The sequence below is a fragment of the Oryx dammah genome, unplaced genomic scaffold (assembly GCF_014754425.2).
Source record: "Oryx dammah isolate SB20612 unplaced genomic scaffold, SCBI_Odam_1.1 HiC_scaffold_15, whole genome shotgun sequence".
NCBI classification, from domain to species: Eukaryota; Metazoa; Chordata; class Mammalia; order Artiodactyla; family Bovidae; genus Oryx; species Oryx dammah.
Window position 1 is genome coordinate 19,320,956 of NW_024070199.1, and position 21,896 is coordinate 19,342,851.

A 21,896-nucleotide genomic window follows, 5' to 3' on the forward strand; every position below is an offset into this window, starting at 1 on the left:
ACCATCTCTTTCAGAATCACTTGGACTGGAAAGTATTGTCAGGTCCATGTTTTTTTTAAAAAAAAAAAAAAAAGACAAGTTACCTTTAGTCCCCTTTACTTAGAATTTACTGAATTTTTAAAAATCTTTATTTTTAAAAGCTCCTCAGATGATTTTAAGAATCATGTACATATGAGGTACATTGTTAGTAAAACAAGCCTGCATATTAGAATTACCTGGTCATCAGTATTTTATAAAAATCCTCCATATGATACTACAGTGAGGATATGGCTAAGAACTACTGATCTAGAATTGGAAAAAAGATATTCACAATAGGCTCACTCACTCCTACTGCTTACACCTGGCTTATTTAACTCCCTTATGTTATTCACTTGGCCTTTAAATGTAACTGAGCCTGCAGACTATAAATATTGAACACTCTCTGCACTGGCAAGTGTGGGTTCTTGGAAGTAGAGACTTCAAAGACAAAAATCTAGGGAACTGGGATCAGGTTAGAGAGAGAGTGTTCATGCTGGTACAGGTAGAGGAAGCTTTTTGAAGCAACCCAGTTGGGACCTCCACCAAGGTAGTAGCTGCTTACGCCACTTACTGAAGGGAGAAGAGCTACTGGTGACAAGGAAAGGCAACGAAAATAGAGTGGAACAAACCAACAAAAACAAAGAATTTATACCTCTCTCTTGACAAGAAAAGTACACCAAAATATTGCTTTGAGGAATCTTTGCAAAACACATAGAACTTTTCAAGGTTTGCCTTAAATGGAAATATTTTGTTTCTTAAGTTTGATCAAGTCCTGGTTCTTCTGTTCTTTCAGATGTTTTGGCCACTTCAGTACGTGAACAATTTGCTCATGGCACAGGTATACAAGTGCAGGAAGAAAAGCAGCTGAATCCCTCCTAATCCAAGGGCTCAGAGCAGGACATTTAAGGATCAAGCCTGAGCATTACCCTGAAGGGTGCAGGCCAGAAGCTTTCAAAATTCTAATCTGTTTCAAAGTTGTTGTTTTTTTTTTCAATTGAGACATCATTGGCATGTAACACTGTATTAGTTTTAGATATGCAACATAATGATTTGATGGAGAAGGCAATGGCACCTCACTCCAGTACTCTTGCCTGGAAAATCCCATGGATGGAGGAGTCTGGTAGGCTGCAGTCCTTGGGGTTGCAAAGAGTTGGACATGACTGAGCGACTTCACTTTCACTTTTCACTTTCATGCATTGGAGAAGGAAATGGCAGCCCACTCCAGTGTTCTTGCCTGGAGAATCCCGGGAATGGGAGAGCCTGGTGGGCTGCCGTCTATGGGGTCACACAGAGTCGAACACGACTGAAGCGACTTAGCAGACTTAGCAGCATAATGATGTGATACATGTATATACTGCAAAATGATTTTTAGGTAGTTTTAGGAAACTGTATCAAGAAAAAACGGCCTTAAAATTAACCCAGTGGTCTTATCTCTTAACTGGACATAAACATGTGAAAATCTTAACTATATCCCTGCGTGTTAAGTCACTTCAGTTGTGTCTGACTCTTTGTGACGCTATGGATAGTAGCCTTTCAGGCTCCTCTGTCCATGGGATTCTTTAGGCAAGAATACTGGAGCGGGTTGCCATGCCCTCCTCCAGGGGATCTTCCCGACCCAGGGATCAAATCCGTGTCACTTACATCTCCTGCATTGGCAGGCAAGTTCTTTACCACTAGTGCCACCTGAGACGCCCATATCCCTAATTCAAACCAAACACCTTAGCTTGGGAACCCAGTGCCCCTCCTACCTAAGTCCCAAGTTATCTTAGCCACACATCCCACCATTTTCTGTCTGATACTCTCTACTCATATTCTGATGATTTCTTGTCTGATATTGACTCACACTGTCAAAAACCTATCTGTTCTTCAAACTATAGCAAAAATTGTCCTTCCTTCCCCAAATCTTCATGACTTCTTCCCTTGGAAGTAAACTGCAGAATTTCTACTTCTCATTAACCTTACATTCTAAATTTTTGGCTTTGAACATGTTTCAACATACAAAGATGTGAAAGCCAAATTGCTAAGAAATTAGTATTTCTAAATTTACTTTGGCCAGTCGACAGAGGAAAAAGAGATTGACTTGGTTAACTTGTTTCTATTCTGCCTTATTTCCTTTGCTATCTCCTGATTTCTTTTTCCATCATGAATAGTTTCAGCAGACACTTTTCCATTTTGTCAACTAGATTAAAGGCTATCTTTGAATATATTAAATACAACTGACATTTGCCATTTTTCAAGCCCAGACATGACAGATCTGTAATTGTGCCAAAGTTCCAGAGTTAAAATTTCATTACACTTTTTAGAGTAAAAGCACAGAGTACAAATTCCTCATTTCCTGTTATCATTTGAAGGGTAAAAATTTCCCTTCCTCTATTGTAATATCTCTGTAATTCAAGGTTTATTTGCTTTATGGGGAGAATACTATTGAATCACATTCTTTGTTTGGAGTTGTGTTTGCTTTTAATATTTTAACAGCTTCCTGTCATATGACTGTGGGAATGACCACCTTATCTCTCTGGTAATTCAAGTTTATGAAAGTGAAAGTCACTCAGTCGTGTCCCACTCTTTGTGACCCCATGGACCGTCCACGGAATTCTCCAGGCCAGAATACTAGAGTGGGTAACCATTCCCTTCTCCAGGGCATCTTCATATTCCTAATTGTCTGATTACACCTCTTAGTAGAATAACCACATGAATGATAGCCAAATGAAAAGTACAATGTTTAGAAAGCAGAAGTGAAAGAAAAGTGTTAGCTGCTTAGTCACGTCCAACTCTTTGTGACCCCATGACTGTAGCCCACCCAGCTCCTCTGTCCATGGAATTCTACAGGCAAAAATACTGGGGTGAGTAACCATTCCCTTCTTCGGGGGATCTTCCCAGCCCAGGAATCAAACCCGGGCCTCTTGCATTGAAGGCAGATTCTTTAACATCTTAGCTACCAGGGAAGCCCTTAGATAGTATATGTTACATATACATAGACAGTTTCATGGTGGCAAAACCTAGGATTTTTAAAATGCTTATGTCCCATCCTTGTTTTCATGTTGAATGTTGTTAAAAACATGTAAAATTAATCTTACAATTTGACTGTCGCACTCAGGGGTACGGAGTAGAACCTCTTCCTTTGTAGTCTCAATTTGCGGGGTTTCATTGACTTCAGTAGTGATTTCTTGAGGCTGGAGAGAAAGAGAACATTAGGAGGGAAATAGTTTCATCAAAGAGTTCCTAATACTTTTGTAAAACATGCTATAATGGCAACCTCACACTCAAGGAAAAGGAATAAAATGAAAATGTGTATATATCAGAGACCTTAACTGTACCTTAAATATTAACTATGAAATTGAATGAAATAATTTCTATTCAGTTTTGTATGAGTGCTGTCCAGTGGGACTACTTTCCTGCTGCAAAAGTTTATTTCTTGCATAATAAACTTTTAAGGATTCTGGTTCTTCAAAAAAAAAAAAAAAAAAACAAACAAACCAGGAATCCTATCTTTCCTCTTTATTTTAACCTCATATCTATCTGGGAAATAATAAGTACACATCTTATTTTCTTAATAGTAAATATGATATTTTCTAACATCTCACTATAAGTTACAAAAAGAATTATGTTGACTCCAATGCTTCACCTACCAATCAAATACTGTTTTATACCTCAAGAAGCCCTACATAGTACTCTAAATCTCTTTGTGCTACTTTCTACACAGAAATGCGCATGATCTAAACTGGGTCACCAAAACCTTCATTTATGGAACTAAATACTGACTAGATTAAAAAGAGGCTATACATAGGTATATTAATTTCAGTAAGTTTACTTGTCCAAGTTGTTTCTACAACGAGACACTTCTTATGGTTCACATTCCCGGTCTTCTGAAGCAGCCTCTGTTTCTGTCAGTCCCCAACTTTGTTACTTCTGCCTTCTCCCAGATAGTAAATGAGCTCCTGGTGTTCTACCATTAAAATCTCCTTCATTTAATTTGGTAAGGGTCAATATTTATTGCTTGTAAACACAGAGACATGAATGATACTGGGAGTCAAACCAACAAAATCAAACTGTCAGAACAACATAAGGGTTGAGATAGAAACCATTTGCTATTGAAACCAACAGGAAGGAAAACTAACCCAGCTAGATAAGCTGTAAAAAATAACACAGGTTCACCAATGATGGAGATTACATGTAAGAGTAGGTATTCAATATCTTCCTTAAAATATAAATATGCCCATATTGAAAAATGTTAATGTTTGTTAATTATATTTTCTTATGCAAATATTGTACATTTATGAAAATGCTTCCAGACATTGGTGGTGAGGTTTAGGTAAGAAATATGATCAAAATAAAAGCTTTTGTCTATCTACCTATCTATTTTTGTAGGCCTTGGCTAACTTGGACAAGATATAAAAGGGGCTTCATTTACTATTAAGTTCACGAAAAGCAAGTGGGAAGAATGACAGTGCAATTTTCCTCCTCCGTAAGTTTGCCAAAGTCTACCCTTGGGCTCGTATATTTCACAACTGGGTTGGCTGGTTTCTCAACTTCTGCATCTGTTTACAAAAGTTATTTTAACTTGCTTCAGGAAAGAAAATTACATAAATTAATTTCTTTTAACGACTGGAGGAAATTATACATCACCTTCATCAATGTGAGCAATAAAGCATGAAAAGTTAAATTACTTTAAATACCAAAACATAATATTTGTTTTTAGAATTAGTTGCATTAAATATAATACATGCAATCCTTAATGTAGGCATTTGCTATCAGTGAAATAGCTCTTTCTAAAAGAAAGAAGCCTTATTGAGGCTGATGAATTTACAAAGAATGGGAACTGGCTTTGGGGAATTATAGTGTATTTTGGCGTTTAAAAACGTGAGTTCTGGTTCTGGATTAGCACATAAATAAATTAGGGTCTTAGATACTACATATGACTTTGGATGGCCTGTTTTCTACTGCTGTACTAAATTAGGTCAAGAACACCTAAATTGCAATATTTTTGTTGCTGTTGTTATTTGTTGTTTAGGATAGTTTTAGCTTCACAAAAAATTGATAGGTATAGGGACTGTCCATAAAGCCCCAGTTCTCACACATGCAGAGACTCTCCCATTATCAACATCATTCACCAGAGTGGTACAAATGTTACCAAGGGTGAATGTACATTAACACATCATAATCACTGAATATCCATGGTGTATATCAATATGAGAATTCACTATTTGATGAAATTCTATAGGTTTGGACAAATGTGTAGTAACATATATCCATCATTATGCGATCATACATAGTATTTTCACTGCTCTAAAAATCTTCTGTGTTCTTCCTATTCATCCCTTCCCTCCTCACCCTTGGCAACCTTTAGTCTTTCAATTTTTCCATAGTTTTTCTTTTCTAAAATATCCATAGTTGGACTCATACAGTATATAGCCACTTCAGATAGGATTTTTTCGTTTTGTAATATATATGTAAGGTCTCTCAGTGTCTTTCTATGGCTTGGTAGCTCATATCTCTTTAGTGGTGATAAATATTTCCTTTCTCCATGTACTACCATCCAGTAATAGATGGATTCACTGGTGAATTCTATCCAACAATTAAAATAGTTAGTTTATAGCAATTCTTTTCAAGAAGTTCCTCTCAATTTCTTCCAAGAAATAGAAGAGGTGAGAACACTTCTAAACTCATTTTATGAGTCTAACATTACCCTAATACTAAAACCAGATAAGGATACCATGAGAAAGTAAAATTATAGGCCAATATTCTTGATGAGGGATTCCCTGTTGGCTCATTGGTAAAGAATCTGCCTGCCAATAGAAGAGTCATGGGTTCAACTTCTGGGTTGGGAAGATCCCTGGAGAAGGAAATGGCAACCAGTTCCAGCATTCTTGTCTGAGAAATCCCATGGATGGAGGAGCCTGGCAGGCTACAGTCCATGGGGTTACAAAAGAGTCAGACATGACTTAGCGACTAAACAAGAAAAATAACTCTTAATGAATATGGGTTCAAAAATTCTCAACAAATCTTAGCAAATCATATTCAACAATACACTAAGCAAAACAAAACAATCTAATTAAAAGATGGGCTGAAGATTTGAACAGGCTTTTTCCCAAAGAAGTCAAACAGGTGTCCAACAGGTTCATGAAAAGATGCTCAAAATCACTAATTATCAGGAAAATGCAAATCAAAACCACAATGAAATAGCACCTCACATCTGTTAGATGGATATTATCAAAAAGATAGGAAATAACAAGTGTTGGTGAAAGCATAGGAAAAGGGATCCTTGTGCACTCTTGGTGGGAATGTAAAGTGGTATAGCCACTATGGAAAACAATATGGTTATTTCTAACAAATTTAAAAATAGAACTGAAATATAATACAGCAATCCCACTTAAATGCATCCCCATCAACCTAAGAGTACATCATTTGGACACACTGATAAAGAATATATGGTATATATGTATATAGACTACGAAATATTATTCAGCCATTAAAATAATGAAAATTTGCCATTTGGGGTAATGTTAATGGAACTTGAGGGTATTATGTTGAGTGGAATAAGGAGACATAGAAAGACAAATTCTGCATGATCTCACTTAAAAAAAAAGGAAAAATATAAGCTACTGTATAGCACAGGGAACTATAGTCAATATATTATAATCTATAATGGAAAATAATTTCAAAAGTAATATATGTTTATATATATAACTTGTACTTGTCATGTACAAGTACCTTGCTGTGTACTTTAAACACTGTAAGTCAACCACACTTCAATAAATAAATATATATATACACATACATAATTTGAAAAAAAAAAAAAAAGAATATAAGCTCACAGTTACAGAAAACAGATTGGTGTTTGCCAGAAGTAGGGTTTGGGGAGTAGTGAGTGAATTGGATAGAGGAGGACATATCTCCCTTATAAAGAGGACCATAATATGAATGAAGTGATTGAAATAATCTTTTTTGTTGACTTAATTTAATTCCCAGGGGTCCTGACCAATAAACAAGATCAGGAACATTTTAAAGGCAAGGACAATGCCTTTTTCAGCTCTGTAACATCTCACATCAAGGCAATCTAATGGAAGTTGTTTGATGAACAGAAACATCATGGAACTCTTCAGATGACGTCACATCTGAACTCTTGGAGGCTCCATCTTTTGAGTAAAGAAACTAAGACTAACGTCCTCCAAGTCACCAAAGTAAAACAGGTGGAGCTAGTGATTTAACCCAACCTATCAGATGCCAATTTTATGTTCATTCAACTCCATCTTAATACTTCTCTACTAGGTGTGATAGTGGTTGACAGGATGTGTCAGCCACTTACTTAAATACTATATAAGCCCCCATTTCACCCTCCAATCACATAATTTTCTGCAGGGGTCTAGTTTCTGTATTATGAGACACTGGTAAAAAGAAAGAGGATATCTATAGAGTATTCTTGACCTTAGTTAAGGTCTAGTTTTCTAAACTATGCTTTAACTTCATTAAAGCTTGCTTTTTGAACAAGTAAGTATTAATAATTGCTTTGATAACCTTAAAGAAAATAATGATGTAAAAGTTATGCTCTACTTGAAGGATACAAATACCCATATGTGTTAATTAAAGAAACCTGCCAAACACAGCATTTTATTTTTCTAAATCTTCATTAATTTTGTTCTAGTAAATATCTCTTATGGTTTTATATATTTACAGGTTATTGACAGAGCAAATCATCAGCAGTGGTGGCACACTTATCATCCAATCACAATCTTCCCAGAATCATTCCTTCTTGACATTTAATTCATGGACTAAAATAAGACAAAGTGAGTGACCAGAAAAAAATGTCTGTAACACACACACACACACACACAGCTTAGAAATTAAAAGCAGTAAAAGTCTAGGGTAGGAATTGTGCATGAATGCACAGCTAATATCATCCATATTGATAATGCTCCAAACATGTTTTTATGTTGGTTGGTGGACCTATGTGTATTTGTTTTTTACTATTATGTACACAACTTAGGTAAACACATAAAATAATTAAATGTTATATCAGTTATGAAATATATCTATTGACAAGTGTCAATAGATTGAAATTGTTGAAATATGAAATTGTTCATACTTTGTTAATGTAAAATGGTTCAAAAAACATTGTACACAGCATCATCCTATTCTGTGAAAATGTATTAAAATGAATATGTACTAAAGTTTCTGAGAGAAAGTATAAGTTCTTTTTTCCTACTTGGTGGAATTATGAGATTGTTTTATGCTGTTTTAAAATCTTTTGCAGTTTCCTTTTTTTTGGAAATAGATTTATAAAATAAAAATGCTAAATATTATAAAATATTGTATATAAGAGCAAGATTTATTTTAGTCAAAAGAATTTTAAGCAATATGATGAAGAAATTGAAGCTAGAGACTTGAATTGAGGACTATTCTTATAGAATCAGATTTGACATAAGGAAAAGAGGATTTGTATCTCAAAAAAGGTAAAAAGAGAGTTCTAAAACAAAATGAGGTTTGTGAGAATGAAAACTAGTATATGAACATGCTTTAATGATAAAAAATAGTGGAGAAATCAGTTATGTCAAGTAGTTGGTAGATTTGACCTCCAGACTGAGGAGTTTAGACTTTGTCCATTAAATAATAGAGAACTTAGATTGTATATAAACAATAATATTTAATACCTTGATAACTGGAGACATAGTTACTCACAGGGTTCGTGTTTGTAACTTCAGTCTTTACCACACAATTCAGTTAAATATGTGTACACACACACACAGTTTTATATACTGTAAAAATAACACCTATGGAAATTGAGAAGGAAAAGTCTTCTTGGGTATTTCTAAAAAAAAAATTGGTAATAAATTATGAAGTAAATGGAACATAAATAATTGCATACATTATTTATTCAAGATAATTATTCTAAATTAATCATGAAAAATAAAAGTGTTTCCAAAGTTTTGAATATGAATACTGCTCTACTAAACTGAATCATTAATTATTCTACAAGTAATGCATGTTTATTAATATTTCAAAATGAAATATCTTTATATCAGAAGAATCATTTAACAATAATTTATTTTCTGAATAATAATCAGTAAATACACTGCTTATGCCCTGGGGTATTGCCGATAATTTTCAGATCCTAGAATAAATCAGGAACCTGACTGACCTCACATACATGGATGTGTGTGGCCCATATATGTAAGGAGTATGATTTGAAAATGGGTTGGAAGAGTGCACGAATATGTTCTGATTAAAATTTGGAACAATGGGGTTAATTAGGTGGGAGTAAACGCTTAATTGATTTTAAAAGTTGAAATAAATATAAAAGTAAGAAAATAGTCCTATTTGCTTTTAGGAGGTGCATGACAATAACAGTCTATATTTATAGAGTCCTTGCCATGTTTTAGAAAAAATCTCTGTGCATTACATCTCTGTAACAAACTATGTTACCTTTTAAGAATAAAGAAACTACAATTCAAAGGTTAAGAGACTTGCCCAAATTCAACAAGCCAGTAAATGATAGACTTCATTCAAATATTCAATTTTTAATCATACTGAATCCTAATAAATGGCCACTTTAAAAATTAATTAGGAAGAGTTGATATTTTAACTCAATAAGCTTAAGTTTTTTAAACCTACATTTCTTATAAAATGCTTTCCAAATATAGCATCTCTATACTAATGAAAAACATTAGAAAAACCATATTTACAATGTAACAGTTAATCTCCGGAGATTAAATGGTTTGCAATTACTAAACTTTAATTCATCTGAGACTTTCCTGTTAAAATTTTAAATGCATTTCCTTTCATCACATTTTATTGGAAATACAAAGAAGCTAAAGTTTACTGTCTAGCAGTATTTCTTTAGAAACACCGAATGCCCAGATAACTTTCAACTTCTCAGTCTAACCTCATTTTTGTAACTTTCTAAAAAGAACCTTTAAAATAAAGTTTTTTAAGCTAATGTCCACTGGTATTAAATTATAGGTATTATTTTCTGTAGACAGTCCACTGCTTTTATAAAATTAAGAATTCTGCAAAATCCCGAATGATTAAGGACAACTGATTTAAAGTATTTACATCCCTTCACAAATAAGCATTTTGCCACAACCATTAAACACACTCTCTTCCTTTTTAAGTTGTAAAATGCATGTCACTCATTTACTCAAAAACTACTTTTGACCATGATGTGGCCAGAATATGGCAGATAAAACATATGGAACACCCAGTCCGATGGAAGAACTGCATGTAAAATAAGTACTTCCAGGAAACTTTAATTAAATACAATTTGGATAATGATTATGAGTTAAGATTTTAGATTACTTTGAGGGAACAGCACATGGTAGGGTGAGCTGACCCATCTGGAGGGTCAGATAAGTTTTCCTGAAGAAGTGGTATTATAAACGAGACCTGAAGGATGAGCAGTTCCTGCCTCCCCAGGTGAAGAGCCCAGCGAAAGGCTAGGAAGAGGCATGGGACTGGGGAAGGAGGACACTAAGGATACCAAAGAAGGCAGTTATACCTGGGGAAAGGTGAAAGCAGTGAAGCATCCATTAGAGTGCGAGGCATAGATGTCTCAATGTCTGCCTAATTCTACCTTCCAACTCAGATGTTCAGCTCTGCTTTCAAAGTCATCCACATTACGTATAGTTACTGGTTTGTTCCCCACCTCTTTTCCTCGCAGATTCCCTACATTCCCCTGTGTTGGCATCCTCCAAAATGCTGACAGTGCAACTGTAATAAAAGCAAAGCTGAAACAGATAATGCTGGTCTTCCTCTGTTGGCTCCCTTGTATGTTCAGGTTAAGTGAAAATTCCTAGGTCTGGAAACAGAAGTGCCTATGAAACCCGCTCTTTAACCTCTTTCTTTGGTTTCCCAGTTTCTCTCTCCCTCTGTCCCTCTCCTCCTCTCTGAGTATATGTTTCTCTACACTTCTTGTCTTTCTATTCCTTCTCACAAGTGTATGTGAGAAACACACACACACGTGGGTTCACAGAAAGTGTGTTCATGTCTTCCATTATTCATAATAGTTCCTCTCCTGGCTTTGTCTCTCCGCCACGGTTATTTCTTCTACTTTCCCCCAAATCGGTTTCCTTATACATTCCCACTTATTTTTGAAAATATAATTTGAATATAATCTGCACTACAGAATATTCCTGAAATCTGTCCTGTCTGCACTTTTGTGGTATCATTCACAAAAATCCATGACCCAATCTAAGCATAAAAACACACCGGACAGATCCACACTGAGAGACAGTCTGTAAAATATCTGATCACTAGTCCTCAAAAGTGTCAAGATCATGGAAATATAAGGAATGAAACACTGTCAGACAAGAGGAGACTGAGACATGATGAGAGAATGCAATGAGATTCCCTGAACTGGATCCTGAAACAGAGGAAAAACAACAACAACAACAACTAGAAAACCTGGTGAAACCCAAGTTAGGTCTGTAGTTTGGTAATCGTATTACACTATTGCCAATTTCTTAGTTTTGATAACTATGTCATGGTTATATAAGATGTTAACATTAAAGGATGTAAAGGAAATATAGGAACTCTCTGTACTATCTTAATGTTTTTCTAAGTCTAAAGTCATTTCAAAAGAAAAAAAAATTAATGAGGATAGTAAGTCTTTCTTTTAGAGACTTGTATCAAATAAGTTCATATGGGTATAGCACAACTCAATAAAAATGCCAGTACTATTAGTATATTTACTAGTAACATTAATTGCTAAAATTGTCATGACAAATATACATTAATTTCATAATAAAATAATTAACATATTACAAATGGTAACCGTTGGATGACCTTATATCTTTGAACATAGAAGTATGACAACATTTTGGCTACCATACATATGTTCAAAATATGAGTATCTCAAAGCACAAGCAAATGGCAAAAAGTGACAAAAAATAAAAATAGGAAATCAGGCAGTCTTAGTGAATTTTTCACATATTTTAATGTTGAAAATTAAAATATTTTATCTATTTTGTGCCAATGAAATATTAAGCACATGGAGAAGCTAGATATCTGTTTTTAACATCATGGAAAGTGAGGTGTCCATTGCTCAGTCATGTTCAAGTCTTTGCAACCCCATGGACTGTAGCCCACCAAGATCCTCTGTCCAAGGGATTCTCCAGGCAAGAATACTACAGTGGGTTGCCATTTCCTTCTCCAGGGGATCTTCCCAACCCAGGAATCGAACCCGGGTCTCCTGTATTGAAAGCTGATTCTTTATCAACTGAGCCATGAAGTAAAAGCTTAATGAGACAAAGGCCATGTTTCTGATTGTCTCAGTGCCACGTAATGCAGTTTGAGATTCTGCCGGGCCATTGCTGGGGTTCAGCAGCATCAGCAGGAATGAGGAGGAGGAAGTGAGGACCAACAATTCAGGGAGAGAGCAACACCTTCCTAATTGTGAAGAGTGGCTCTAGACAAGGGTCCAGTATTTATAATGTCAAATGGGTGTGACACTTTCAGGCATAGTTGGCAACTGTGTGGGGAGGTTGGCAGCTACTGCTGCCAAGTCGCTTCAGTCGTGTCTGACTCTGTGCAACCCCATAGATGGCGGCCCACCAGGCTCCCCCGTCCCTGGGGTTCTCCAGGCAAGAACACTGGAGTGGGTTGCCATCTCCAGTGCATGAAAGTGAAGAGTGAAAGTGAAGTCACCCAGTCATGTCAGACTTTTAGCCACCCACGGACTGCAGCCTACCAGGCTCCTCTGTCCATGGGATTTTCCAGGCAAGAGTACTGCAGTGGGTTGCCATTGCCTTCTCTGGAGGTTGGCAGGGACAGATTTCTATCAGTCATGTGAAACAGCATTACTGGCAGCAAGTAGTGAAAGCACCATTATCATTACACTGTCTTATTCAGTCACAGATTCAAGGAGATGTAGGGAGTAGGAGGATGTTGCTTTTTGCCCACTGAGAGACCTGGGAAACATCACTCGGGATTTCTTAAGTGCTCAGTAAAGCAGGTTGGCATTCATGGAAGGACCCCAATTCCAGTATTAATGGGAAACTGAATCCCTAATCTGTGAAAGTAAGATGAATTCCAGTTTTAGAAATGGTCAATTTTGTAGAAAGAGAGTAGGAAATTCTGCTCCTGTGTCTTTTTAAAAGCAACCAGCAAACGTCCCTGTTGTCTACATCCTTCGATACCAAGGTGCCACAGGTGATATTGAGTGTTGTCCAATACACGTTTTAACTGCATTAGGAATGATTCTGGAATAGATTACAGCCTGGTAGTAAATTTAACCTTAGAGAATGAGCAGTGGCAAAATTAAAGGCTCACAGGGATTCAATGAATTCACTAGCCATATTCTGTATTTTAATCAAGGTCTGGACAATAAGATTTTTTATTTAAAAAAATAAAACTGTTTTGTAAAAAAAAAAAAAAAAACTTTTTTGGTATGTCTCGATAACTTAAATACAGCTGTTGTGTCATCATCCATAAAAAGGACAGTCATAGGCATTCATGGCTTTTATGTTTTATTTTAAAATAAAATTAGAATATTTTACAAACTATTGGAAACTAAATGGCCAGAACTTCCTGCTTACTTTTCAGTTGACGCTACTGTAGCCTCAAGTGGGATAATTAACATAAGAAGAAGAAAGTACTAAGGTAAAGCTGTTCCTATCATGGATACTGAAATTCACAATGTACTCATGACTGATGATGAAATATGAAAAGCACATATGTCTAATTTGAAAATTCATAGCCACTGCTGTCATGAAAATGAATATGTTTACTCTCCAAGATAGAATCATTTTATGGATATGAACAGCCTTAGAGACAGATATGATTGCTCATGGACACATTGTTTTGGCTAATGTGGGATCATTCTCTTTGCAATATTCCTCATTTATTAATTTATTCATTTGTTTGTTCATCCATCTAACATTTGCTGTTAGTCACAGTATATTGTGATGAGCATGGCTGCCCTGATGGCTCAAGTGGTAGAGTCCGCCTACAAGGTAGGAGACACAGTAGACGCAGGTTTGTTCCCTGGTTTGTGAAGATCCTCTGGCAGGGGAAATGGCAACCTACTCCAGTATTCTTGCCTGGAAATTCCCACAGACAGAGGAGCCTGGTGGGCTCCATTCCATGGGGTCAGGAAGAGTCGGACACAACTGAGCGTGCATGTGTACAATATATTGTGATGAGCATTAGAGGAACGCTAATAATGAAGATATGCCCCAGCCCCCACCCTCCAGGAGTCTGCTGTTCTGAATTAAACCATCAGCCATGATGCGACATTTAGTGGCATTATTGGCAAATTTCTGAAAGCATCAACGATTTTAATTTTTTAATATAATGGAAATATCAGCTCAGTTGATAATCTCTTGCCTACCACGAGAAGCTAACACTAACTGAGTACTTGTGAGTGTGCGGTACATCCATTATCATATATCCTATGATGGGTCAGTAGCCAAAATCACTGGGTTGGCCAGAAAGTTTGGGTTTTTCCTGAAAGCTGTTACAGAAAGACTTGAATGAACTTTTATATAAAGAACTCAAACAACTCAACAGCAAGAAAACCCAACAATTCAATAAAAAATGTTCAAAGAGTCTAAACAGACATTTTTCTAAAGAAAACATACTTTAAAACAACCTAGATGTCCATCAGTAGATGAATGGATAAGAAAGCTGTGGTACATATACACAATGGAGTATTACTCAGCCATTAAAAAGAATACATTTGAATCAGTTCTGATGAGATGGATGAAACTGGAGCCGATTATACAGAGTGAAGTGAGCCAGAAAGAAAAACACCAATACAGTATACTAACACATATATATGGAATTTAGGAAGATGGCAATGATGACCCTGTATGCAGGACAGCAAAAGAGACACAGATGTGTATAGCGGACTTTTGGACTCAGAGGGAGAGGGAGAGGGTGTGATGATTTGGGAGAATGGCATTGAAACATGTATAATAACATGTAAGAATCGAAATACCAGTCTATGTCTGATGCAGGATATGACACGCTTGGGGCTGACGCGCGGGGATGACCCAGAGAGATGTTGTGGGGAGGGGGGTGGAAGGGGGGTTCATGTTTGGGAACGCATGTACACCTGTGGTGGATTCATGTCAATCTATGCCAAAACCAATACAGAATTGTAAAGTAAAAATTAAAAATAAATAAATAAATTAAAAAAAAAAAAAAAAAAGAAAACATACAGAGGGTCAACAGGCAAATGAGAAGCTGTTAATCATAACTATAGGGGAAATGCAAATCAAAACCATAATAAGATATCAGCTCAAAGTATTAGAGAGGCTCTTATTCCAAAAAACAGTTTAAAACCACTAACTTGTAGAGATATATAGATATACACACCCCTAAAGTCATCACAGCATTATTTATTTACAATAACCAAGATGTGGTAACTACTTAACTTGGACTGAGTGCTGAAGAATTAATGCTTTCAAATAGTGATGCTGGAGAATACTCCTGAGAGATCCTTGGATTGCAAGACCAAACCAGTCAATCCTAAAGAATATCAACCCTGAATATTCATTGGAAGGACTGATGCTAAAGCCCCAATATTTTGGCCACGTGATGTGAAGAGCTGACTCCTTGGAAAAGACCCTGATTCTGGGAAAGATTGAAGGCAAAAGGAAAAAGGGCGGAAGAGGATGAGATGGTAAGATAGCATTATCAACTCAATGGACATGAATTTGAGCAAACTCTGGGAAATAGTGAAGGACAGGGAAGCCTGGCTAGCTGCAGTCCATAGAGTTGCAAAGAGTCCGAGATGACTTAGCAACTGAACCACAATAATACAGTGCAATTTTATTTGAACACAAAATAATAAAATCTTGCCATTGAAAACAACATGGATGGACCTTGAGGACAATACACTAAGTGAAACTAAGCCAGACAAAGACAAATACCAATTACCATATGATCTCTCTCATATTTGAAGTCCGCAAATCTTTTAAACAAATGAAAACAAACACATTAACAGATACAGAAAACAGATTGGTGGTTGCCAGTGGAAGGGCATGGGATGTGAAGACTGGCAGTTAATTGCATGGTAAAAATGGTAACTAGACTTATTGCGTTAATCATTTTGTGGTGTATACACTACCTACAGGGCTTCCCAGGTAGCTCCAGTGGTAAAGAATCTGCCTGCCAATGCAGGCGACGTGAATTCCATCCCTGGGTCGGGACGATCCCCTGGAGGAAGAAGTGGCAACCCACTCCAGTATTCTTGCCTGGAAAATTCCATGGGCAGAGGAGACTGGTGGGCTACAGTCCATGGGGTTGAAAAGAGCTGGACATGACTGAGCAGGAGCAGGAGCAAACCCGAAACTAATATAATGTTATGCACTAATGTTGCCTCAGTTAACTAAAAATAAGCCAGAAAAAATCTCAGTTGTCAATGACCCAGTTTTGAGACCTAAGATGGGTTACTAGCCTCCATGAGCCTTAGTCTTCCTCTCTTACAACAAAAGAATACTGTCAGTACCACTCACAATGTTTTTCTTGATTTTAACTGAGAAAACTTGTGTAAAGCCATCAGCAGCAAGTCAGTCACCCAGAGTGCTCTATACATTTTGTGTATAAGAAGCACTGCATATTTAAACATCTATTGTTTTTGTTAGCATATCTTTAAGATTCTAAGTAATACACATTTTTGAGTGGGCAGTGTGTTGCACTACACTTGGCATAAGAAACCTGGCTTTTAGTTGAAGTTCCTTTTTTAAGTAAAATGGTTATAGTTGGATATGCTCTATTTATTGTGATGATCTTATAAAATACCTTGGCAATAGCCATAAAGAACTATACAAATTAAAATTCTCACTATTATTATTACTACTGAACGACTGGAACCATAGTTGGGATCCATGCAATAGCCTTTGAAAGGGAAAAGTTTGCTCTTGGAGTATAATTGATGTGAATAACTTCCTAGTTACTCAGCTGCAGACACTCCATAAATATTGTTACTTTCACAAAGAGATCAAAGATGGCCACATATGCCAAAGGAAAGTCTAACCCCAGCACTTGAGGGAACTCAAAAACACTGTTTATGATTTCTTGAAATCCTGAATATCAGTGCATTTTATATAGTGATGAAAAGCAAGGATATTACTTCTAATTTTCTTTGAAACATTTAAATCTAATTCACAATGCACTGAGGGTGTGTCAAAATGATAAATAATTTTCTTGTCTTTTGCCAGTGCTGGCACAAAAATGTGTAATAACTTTCAGCGAATATCAAGATTTTATGTTTCCTATTGCTTTTGTAAATTCTTTTGTGGGGATTCTTTTGAACATTGAAATTATTTTCTTATTGTCAACCTCTACATAGGACTGTGTGATGGACACTTTGGTAGAGAAGGACACAAAATAATATCTTATGAGACCAAATAAGCTTGAAAATAATAATATACAGCTTATCCTTACAACAACCTTTTGAAGAAAATGGTACTATTATTCACATATTACTAGGAGCGAATTGGTTTAAAAGTTGTGTCTGTTACACAGCTGAGGAGTGGCAGAGCAGAAATTCACATCCAGACAATTTCGCTTTAATATCTGTGCTCTTAAACACTAGATACACTACATGCCAGGTTTTATGCTATAAATTTAGCCTTTTAGTTAATTAGGCTCATTGTTTTATATTGCTAGCTCTATTTCACAAAAAGAATAACCACAGTCTTTGGTTCAGTTTCCAACATTTTACAAATAACTGGCTGAATCCAGGATTTACAATCGGTCTGTTGAATTCCAAATTCTGTGCTCTCACACACATGATTCTTGGCACTGGGTATCTGATGTTTAGTCACAGATGCCAACACAGTTTTCCAGGACAGCAATGTTAAAGAGAGAAGCCTGCAAATTCAGGACACATACCTAATGGAACTTGCTAATGCCTGAAAAGGATTATTGGGAAGACGTATAGGCCTGCTAAGGATCAAATTTTCATTGGAAAACTGTAGGCCGTGGGGTATATTATTCTTTTTGAACTCCTGTCCATCTACATAAAGATTCATCCACACCTTCATCTTTTCCAACTTATCTCTCCTCTCAGAAGCTGGTATATCTTTACTCCACGTCCAAGTCTTCACCTTGTGATTATATTCATATTCCTTAATGCTGCTTCTGAATTTTAAATCCTTATCACATATTTCAAACTTTGTCTTCATTACCTTTTTCGCATTCTTCACTCTATATCTTACTAAAAATGTACATAATCTCTTGCCATGCTACTAAGTCCCCAAAGATTTGTCCCCTCTCTTCTCAGCTAATTTCCATAGCATAATCATCTAGTCTTCCCACCTTCACTTTCTCACATTTCCCTTAAAATTTTATGTCCTTTGCATTTCTCAAATTCATTCCCTGTTCCTTTCCTGCCGCTACTGTCTCATTGCTCTTATCAAGAATATTATTCTCCCAATAATTTTGCTTCTATTATCCTCATCTTTCTATGTTACTACTGGAATTATCTTCTTAAAACTAGAATCTCATCAGTTTTCCCTTGTTAAAAAAACTTCTAGTAGATTCCAAGTTACTGCAAGATATTCAAGTGAATGAATTCCACCAGCGAGAAAAAAGGAAGTACTGTCAATAAAATGATCACAGGAAGGTGGTTAAGGGCTTCTCTGGTGGCCCAGTGGTAAAGAATCTGCTTGCCAATGCAGTGGATTCAGTCCCTGAGTCAGAAAGATCCTCGGGAGAAACAAACGGCAACCCATTCCAGTATTCTTGCCTGGAGAATTCCATGGACAGAGGAGCCTGGTGGGCTACAGTCCAAGGGGTTGCAAAGAGTTGGATACAACTGAGCCGCTAAAGAGCAAACAACAACCAAATTGATTAAATTCCATATAGATGTCCTTTTCTATTGCAAGGACCTGGGTTCGATCCCTGGGTCGGGAAGACCCCCTGGAGAAGGAAATGGCAACCCACCCCAGTATTCTTGCCTGGAGAATCCCATGGACGGAGGAGCCTGGTAGGCTACAGTTCACGCAGTCGCAAAGAGTCGGACACGACTGAGTGACTTCACTTACTAAGGAAATATCTCTTATAGTTTTTGTTTTTTTTTAGGATTAAGATTCTACTGCATCTAAAGAGACAAAAGAAAGGTTAGATTAGAATTTATAGTTAAAAAAAATATCTTGTATTGATAATCAATGGACGGGAGATTGAGGGCTCTCTTACTTATGAATAGCCAACTGGTGATGAGAAGCAACACATCTTTAAAATATCTTTATCTTTGAAGATACCATGAAAGTCAATACTATCTGATGAGCATCCAAGAAATTCTAATAAAAATACAGGACAAGAGAATGGAACAAGTCATCCGGTGGTTCTCCCACCACCTCTGCTGTGTAATATAATAACCCAGCCGCTCAGGCAGTTCAAGGAGTGGCAGTGGCCTGCTGTCCAGGCCCAAGGCACACAGCAGTAGCTGTCATCACCAGGATGCCCAAGAGGAAGGTCTGATCTGTCAAGGGGAGTTGTGATCAAGCATCACAAGAGGAGAGTGATGATGGTGTCATTTAACCTTCTACCAAAAAAGTGTAAATAAAGTAAAAAAGGCGGCCAGAAAGGATGAATCTTCACACACACACACACAAAAAGGTGCAGAGAAAAGGATAAAGAGCCTCAAGTGACTAACCATGATAACAAAGAAGATTTAGCTGTGGAAAACAGAGAAACTAAAAAGGAGAGTTCACTATCTGATGAAGTAGGTAGAAAGAGGCCAAGTCTGATTAATATCATATGGGGCTTCCCAGGGAGCTTACTGGGTAAAGAATACACCTGTAATTCTGGAGACACAGGAGACCTGGGTTTGACTCCTGGGTCTGGAAAATCCCATGGAGGAGGGCACGGCAAACCACTATAGTATTCTTGCCTGGAGAATCCTATGGATAAGAGGAGTCCGGCAGGCTACAGTCCATATGGTCACCAAGATTTGGACACAACTAAAGCAACCAAGCCCACATGTACTTACCACATCTAATCACTGGTTCCCATCTCCCTTCTAAGTATAATCCAAGTGAATATTTTCATCAATTATTTTGCAAATACAATCTATTTTTTTTAATAGCTCTAGAAACATTTTTAAGAAGGAGGCAATCTCACCTTATCACATTTTATTTTATTTATTTTTTAGTGTAAATGCTTCATTTTTAAGAGGTTAACTCGTTGCTGGTTGCCATTGGTTTTTTTGTTTGTTTGTTTTGGTACAACCAGAAAAGAGCAACATGTTAAATATGGGAGGTTTTGATAGTCTTGAGTGTTAAATATCCATAGGTAGGGCAGTAGCTTTTATATCCTATAATGCTTAGCATACTAAATGACAATTTGTAGTTACAGTTGTGCATTGACTATGCCTTGAACATTTACATTACTTCTATTTTCATGTTTTCCTAGTATAGTTGTTTCCTACAGAAAATCACTCTTTCATCGTGGCTCCTGTCAGAATGACATGTTCTCCATAACATCCTTGGTGGCAGTAATCTAATTTCCCTAGTAACTTTGTTATTGTGCTGTGAAAGATTGAAAATTTGAATCTGTAGTGCATATGATATTAAACTGTTAATTAGTGAGACTTATATAATAGGTTATCAAAATTTGAAGATATTGGTACTTGATATACTCTTAAGAAAAATTTGCTTCCAAATGTCAGGCTGTAAAGTCACTGGAATAACTGTTTAAAAGAAATTATAACTACATGCCTTTTAAAATTTCAGTTCATACATTAAGAAATGTGTACAACCAATAAAGTCTCAATTATAAAAGAAAAGAAAGGAAAATGTAAACTGGTGGTCATTCTTTACATAAAAGATATTCAGTAGCATTTTCTCTGAATATCAGTATGGTTTCTTAAACTTATGTATATTAACATTATTATCAAAAATGTCTTGTTCCTATTTCAGAAGGATTAAATGAATTACAGCCTCATGGAGCTAAAATGTCTTTAAAATAAGTTCATAGAGATAGCCAAATAATCAATTTCTCTATGTAATATTTTTTTACAGCATACATGTACCAAGGATGAAGAATAAATGAGAATTTGGCTTCAGACTATTTCAAGGTACAAATATGCACACCAGTAATTAAAAAAAAGCATTAAGGGGCCTTTGTTGTTTCCATTTTTATCTTTACCATATTAAACAATACTTTGGCCACCTGATGTGAAGAGCTGACTCATTGGAAAAGACCCTGATGCTGGGGAAGATTGAGGGCAGGAGGAGAAGGGGACAACAGAGGATGAGATGGTTGGATGGCATCACTGACTCAATGGATATGGGTTTGGGTGGACTCCAGGAGTTGGTGATGGACAGGGAGGCCTGGCATGCTGCGGTTCATGGGGTCACAAAGAGTTGGACATGACTGAGTGACTGAACTGATATTAAACATATATCTTATAATTTATAGTGTTAGTTTAAAATATTTATGTGCATATGTAATATATATGTTCATAGAGTAACATGTAAAACATTATATAAACTTAATTTCCTTGCCACAAATATGACACATCTACTGGGAAGTAATTAAAAAAGCAATTATGATCTCCTAAGACCAAAAATGAAACCCAAACAAAATTCCTTTTATGTAAATATTTTAGACTCATGTTTTCATTTTTATTCTCACAATAACCCTGGGCATACAAAGATATAAAACATATTTCTGTAGCATGGAAAGAACATGAACAGCTGGTTGGTATTACAAGTAACTAAATGGTTAGCTAAGAACAGAGAGCTGGTAGAAAAACAGATCTTTCTAAAACTGAAAACCTTTGGGCTAGTTGGGAAATCTCTTTCAGAAGCAGGAAAGTGGGGGGAAAGGACAAGCTTACTTCTGCATTGTGTTGTTTAGCTTTTAAATCATGCCTGACTCTTTGAGACCCCAAGGACTATAGCCTGCCAGGCTCCTCTGTCCATGAGATT

At 36.4% G+C, this 21,896-nt stretch overlaps 1 protein-coding gene across 1 annotated transcript in view; it reads right to left on the reverse strand.

The window, feature by feature from the left end:
- The window catches only part of LUZP2 (leucine zipper protein 2), a 519,252-nt gene that overhangs the window by 24,353 nt on the left and 473,003 nt on the right, over positions 1–21,896 (reverse strand). Inside the window, exon 10 of the mRNA XM_040255642.1 lies at positions 3,096–3,191. Within this exon, the coding sequence (XP_040111576.1) occupies positions 3,096–3,191 (96 nt within the window). The remainder of the gene's footprint in view (positions 1–3,095; positions 3,192–21,896) is intronic.